The sequence below is a fragment of the Cariama cristata genome, unplaced genomic scaffold, assembly GCF_000690535.1.
Source record: "Cariama cristata isolate BGI_N322 unplaced genomic scaffold, ASM69053v1 scaffold26120, whole genome shotgun sequence".
NCBI classification, from domain to species: Eukaryota; Metazoa; Chordata; class Aves; order Cariamiformes; family Cariamidae; genus Cariama; species Cariama cristata.
The window spans coordinates 1,287-6,937 of record NW_009593373.1 but is presented as its reverse complement, the minus strand read 5'-3'; the positions used below and the strand labels follow the sequence as shown (position 1 = coordinate 6,937).

Genomic DNA, 5,651 nt, shown 5'->3' with positions numbered 1-5,651 from the left:
GAGGGGGAGGCTCGGGCCCACGGTTTACCGGCTGAGAGGGTCAGGCGGGCTGAGCATCTCTCCTCACCCCACAGTCCCCTCGACTCTGTCTACTACCACCGGGAGCTGCTCTGCCACTCCCTGGACAAGCTGCGAGTGGACCTGCTCACCGTCACCTCGTGCCACGGCATGCTGGAGAAGCGAGAGCCCCGGCTGGACAAACTTTTCCCAGACACCGCCACTCCCCGGCCGCACCGCTTCGCAGGGAAGAGGGTGAGTTGCTGCACCTGCATCGGGGACGGCGAGCACGGCCAACAGACCATGCGATGGTCCGTGTGTCGGGGCCTCGCTGCCGCCCTCGCATCTCTCACTTGAAAGGCATCATGTCCTGGAGGGCTGGGATCTTCAGGGGACGCTTTGGGTCATCATTGCAGTCAGGCTCGTTTCCGGCTCTGCGGGATCGCTCGGGGCTTTTCCCTGGAGCGCTTCTAAGGCTCTGCTTCTCTGCCACCAAACTCTGGTTCCTCTTGGTCGCAGGCTGCGGGGCTGCTGTCCCTTTAGTCTCACACAGGGATAATGGCTTTAAACTAGAAGAGGGAAGATTTAGATGAGATATCAGGAAGAAATTCTTCCTGGTGAGGGTGGTGAGGCAGTGGCAGAGGTTGCCCAGAGAAGCTGTGGCTGCCCCATCCCTGGAAGTGTTGAAGGCCAGGTTGGATGGGGCTGTGAGCAACCTGGTCTGGTGGGAGGGGTCCCTGCCCGTGGCAGGGGGGTTGGAATCAGACGGAACTATGGTTCTATAAGCAACCTTGTTCCAAGCAAGACCTAGGAGAGGCACTGGGCAAAGAAGCCACCGAAAACCGTCATGTTACCGCACCCAGCACCTAGTTGTCTGTTCCACCTGAAGGCCTTAGCTCCTTCTCGGGCAGCGCGGTGCCTGGCTACGGTGCATGGGGAGCCCCAGGGAGCCTTTGGACCCTCGGCTAAGCCATTGCGGCATCTCAGGGCAGGCAGGAACCTGCCCATTGCCCCTATCTATTTGCCCCCAGGTGTTTTTCCTGAGCAGCAGAGTCCACCCAGGAGAAACACCCTCCAGCTTCGTCTTCAACGGCTTCCTGGACTTCATCCTGCGGGAGGAGGACCCCCGTGCCCAGATGCTGCGGCGGATGTTCGTCTTTAAGCTCATTCCCATGCTGAACCCCGACGGGGTGGTGCGAGGCCACTATCGGTGAGTGAGCGTAGGTTGCGGCTGCAGCTTCATAGAGGTCCAAGATGGGCCGTTCCCTCCTGGTTTGGAGCCTGCCGTGCGTTTTGTGGTGGCTGGAAAGAATAGCCCCAAGGTCCTGCGTCAGCAGAATGAGCCGAGGCCCGTGGGCTGCAGCGACCGCTCCCTGCTACACCCCGGGATCTCTGGCGAGGGCCTGGGGCTGCTGTTGACTGCAATGTCTCCCAGGTCAGGTCTTTCTCGCTCGGGCAAGCGGCGCTGTCCTGTGCCTTTGAGGCACTCGGACACTGTCCTGTCCACGTTCTCCCTGGCGTGTGGGAGGGGAGCCAGCTTCAGGGAGGAGGGAGGGTGATCACTCGGGGCTTTGTCTCGCTGAGGCAAGTGCCACTCCCCAAGAGAGGTTCTCGGCTGCTTTGGGGCAGAGCCTCTGCCCGCTTGACCGCGGGGGCCAACCATACTCCAGGACAGAGCCCGAAGCCTCGGCCGTTACGAGGTAAGGTCGGGTCTGCCTTTGCAGAGCAGAGGGAGCAGCACAAAGGACCTCACATCTCCTCTGCTCTCCCTGCAGAACGGACTCCCGTGGGGTAAACCTCAACCGCAAGTATCTCAACCCCGATGCCGAGCTGCACCCTGCAGTGTACGGGGCCAAAGCTGTCCTCCTCTACCACCACGTTCACAGCCGCGTCCTGCCAGGCTCTCCTGACTGGAGGACGTACGTCTCCCCGCTCGGCACCAGCTCGCTAAGCACAAAATCTTCCAACCATTCCATCCGTGGCAGTGCCCCATCCCCAGAAGCGGTCCTCTCGGAGCTGGAGAAAGCCAATAACCTCCGCAACTCACCCAGCACCTGGCGTGCCAGCACGTACTTCACCCCTTCTCAGGAACCCCGGCTCCGGGGAGCGCCAGCCACCGAGCTGGGTGGCAAGGACCGAGCTGTCTGGATCCTCCCTTCAAGCCATGCCGCAGAGCACTGTGAGGAGGAAGCCAGGAGGCCTCCGCCAACACCTCTCCCCGAAACCATCCTGCCTCAGGACAGTGGGCTGGCATATTATGTCGATCTCCACGGGCATGCCTCCAAGCGTGGCTGCTTCATGTACGGCAACAGTTTCAGTGACGAGAACGATCAGGTGAGGGCAGGGGGTAGGAGTACAGAGGTGCTGGAGCAGGCTGGGACCCCCTCGCCACTCTGCCCCCTCCCCGGGGTCCCAAAGGCTCCCTCCCGCTGCTAGGAGAGGGAGTCAGAGGTCCCCATCACACCGAGGAGAGGGCGCTGGGCTGGCTGTCCCCCCTGCCTTCAGTGCTCCGTGGGGCTTGCTCTCCTCCCCTCTCCCCTCCCAGGGGCAGCGTCAGCGGGTCTGGGAGCTGGGGTGGGCAGGACAGAAGAGCTGCCCCTCTTCTCCGAAGGGGTGAGAGGGTGAGGGAGATCTCTGCTGCTGGGCTCCCTGCTGTCTGCCTCTGGGAGGGCCCAGCTGCTACCTCTCCCTGCTGGAGATGGGCAGGGGGCAGGCAGGGGTGGGCTGCGTCCCCCAGGTGTGTGAGATGCTGGAATTGGGCAGAGCAGGTCCAGCCCACACCCCGGTGCATCCCAGAGCTGGGCACTGGTAGTGCTGGAGCAGGACAAACAGCCATGAGCTCCCCGCAAAGTCACCCATCTTCCTCTCTGTGCGTCGCAGGTGGAGAACATGCTGTTCCCCAAACTCATCTCCTTGAACTCGCCTCACTTTGACTTCACGGGCTGTAACTTCTCGGAGAAGAACATGTATGCCAAAGACAAGCGGGACGGGCAGTCGAAGGAGGGCAGTGGGCGAGTGGCCGTCTACAAGGCCTTGGGGATCATCCACAGGTAGGCAAAGCTCCGCTCACCAGCTAAATGTCCGTGCCAGCTGATCTGGCCCAGCTCTGCTCTGTCCTGGAAGGGGGATGGTCTTGCTGGGTGCTAAGGGAAGCTGAAACTTCTTCTGTGGGGGCAGCTGTGTCCCGCACAGCTCTGCGGCGGGGGTGGGGCTGGCCCACGGGGGGGGTGGGTCAGGCAGAGGCCAGGACCCGGCCGTGCCAGGTACTGCCACGTTCCTGAGCTGTAGGCAGCGGTGTCCTCCTTTGCAGCCTGACTCCTCTTCCTCTCATACCTCCTGTCCCTTCACATCCCTCCCGCAGCTGCTCTGGGTTCTTGTCCTCACTGTTGTAGAGCTGCTCTTGAATGGCTTTACAGAAGGAATTCTCCTCTTTCCCAGATGTTTATGTTTGTACTGAGCTGTAATTAAAACCTGTTTAGTTGTAAGGGGCTCAGCTTCCCCAGACCTCGCATGCAAGATTGCCGTGCAAGATTCCAGCCTCAACCGGTCCGTGATGCTGTGAGTTGAGGATATTCGTGTGATCCGTAGCAGCCATGTGCCGCTCTCCAACAACGGACGGGATCGTTTTGGCGTATTTCTGTTGTGGTTGCAGGGAACGTACAAAAGACCGACAGCCTGTCTTATCCTCTTTTGGCCCCGGCAATGGCCGGTCGCAGATGCTGAGGGAAGAGTACAAGAAGCGTGTAATGCTTCTTTAGCATTAATGCTGTGTTCCCTGGGAATCTGTGGCGTGAGGAAACATGGAGGTAGTGCCAGGCTTCACCCCAGCCCTGGGCTTCCTCCAGAAACCCCTGCACCCCTTCTCCTGTGCACAGCTGCTCTCCGCGGCTGCGGTTTCGTTGTTGGCCTAAGCTGGCGCAGGACCAGGCTGCCAGCAGAGACGGTTTCCCCCTCGCTCCTTTCTTTCCCCCGTTTCCTCAGCGCTTGCTGTGCGCTCTGCTGCTTCCCTGTGCCTGGCCACACGGTGGGCCATGGCGTGTGCTGACCCAGCTCAAACCCACCCTGCCGTCACAAATACATGAGTTTCGGGCTCAGGTTACTGATGTAGCTTGCTCTGTGGCCGTTTGCCGTGGCTGGCAGGCAACAGCCCACGGGTAATCCAACAGGGATGTTCTGAGAGGTGGCAGGCATTCTGTTGGCGTCGGGAGCACTCTCGGTGCCCGCACCGTGCAGTACTGTGTGGGCACATCAGACAGAGCGGGAGGGAGGCTCTCGGGTTTTCTGATGAACTGGCAAGCTGAATTGTCTCTGAGCGGTCGGAGAGATGCGAGTGATCCCAGCTGACAGCTCCAGGTCACCCTCTTCTCCTTCACGCCTCCCGAAACGTGCTCCGGGAGGGCTCGCTCGGTGCTATCCCGGGGACCAAGGTGAGGCTTCCTGGATGGTCTCTGTTAACAGCAGCTGCGACATTTGCCTTTCTCCACTGGTTGAGGACCCAACCCCCTGACTCCCCGTCCCCTTCTGGAGGCGGCCAAGAAGAGCTGCACAGGGACCTCGGCACCCTTGGGTGCTGGCCCTCAGGGCCAGTGGGCTCACATGGGTTGTGTTTCTCAGAAGATCCCTGATGTGATTGTCCTCCATTTCTGGTGGTTTTCCTCCTGGAGCCCCATCTCCAGACAGAATGACCCTCCCAACCCCCTCCCCGCTGCTTTCTGCCGTGGGGCTCCCTCCCAAGTCCCCTGCCAGCCGGTCTCCCTGTATGTCCCTGTATGTCTGTGCCTCTCTCCGAGTGCTGGGATGGGCCGTTCCCGCAGTCGGAGGATGCTGTCCCCAAAAGCTCGCCACCTTTCCTAAACTCCTTTGTCCTTCGCAGCTGTCTCCAGTGGGATCCCCCTTGCTGGGGCCCTGAATGAGCTGAGGTTGCTCCTCCGCGGCCCAGGGTCTGTGCTCTGCTGCTCCCCTCCCCTCGGGATCGTGAACTCCGCTATTTCACGGTCACTACAGACAAGGCTGACGTTTATTATCACATCCCCAGCCAAGGAGCTCCTCCTTGTCTGTGACCCAGCCATGCCTCACCCCTGGGTGGCCCACCCAGCACCCATATACCTGTAGCAGGAGGTTATTCCCCAACGCCCTCCAGAAATCTGCAGGGCTCCAGGACTTTCTGGGAATAGGAGCAATACTTAACGGATGTTTCTCTTGAGAGGTTTGGGGGTTTTTTTCTGATCACTGCTGGGCATAGGTTGCATGGTGCAGCGGAGATGCACAGAGTAACCAGGAGCTGTGTGCCGGTATTCATCCCGTATCTTAAAAGCCATTAGCTTTTTTACCGCCTTGAGAATACTGAGGCTGGAGAAAGCTGAAAGCTTGGAATAAAGAACACAGTAAGATGGCAGACAGAGAAACTGGAAGAAGGGGAGACCCCTCTTGGTGTCCTTGGGGTCAGTTTACAAAACTCGGCGCACGCCGGAACCCCCAGGTCTGTCTCTGCGGAGCCACTCTCCCTCGTCTGGCCCCGGGGTTATTCCTCCCCACTGCAGGGCTTTGCCTTTCCCCATGGGAGCTTGGGGATCCCTGCCTGCCCCTTCTCCAGCATGGTGAGTCCCTCCCCACGGCAGCGGGGACCCTCTGGAGCATCGCCCCAGCTCTGCATT

General features: G+C 60.3%; 1 protein-coding gene across 1 annotated transcript in view; it reads left to right on the top strand.

Annotated features, from left to right (window-relative positions):
• The window catches only part of LOC104169272 (cytosolic carboxypeptidase-like protein 5), a gene marked incomplete at both ends in the record, with an annotated part of 5,370 nt that extends 1,630 nt beyond the window's left edge, over window positions 1–3,740 (top strand). The window contains 5 exons of the mRNA XM_009710162.1: window positions 75–252; window positions 1,029–1,207; window positions 1,773–2,331; window positions 2,878–3,047; window positions 3,650–3,740. Coding sequence (XP_009708464.1) covers window positions 75–252; window positions 1,029–1,207; window positions 1,773–2,331; window positions 2,878–3,047; window positions 3,650–3,740 — 1,177 coding nt within the window. The remainder of the gene's footprint in view (window positions 1–74; window positions 253–1,028; window positions 1,208–1,772; window positions 2,332–2,877; window positions 3,048–3,649) is intronic.
• Between the last annotated feature and the right edge of the window lie 1,911 nt (window positions 3,741–5,651).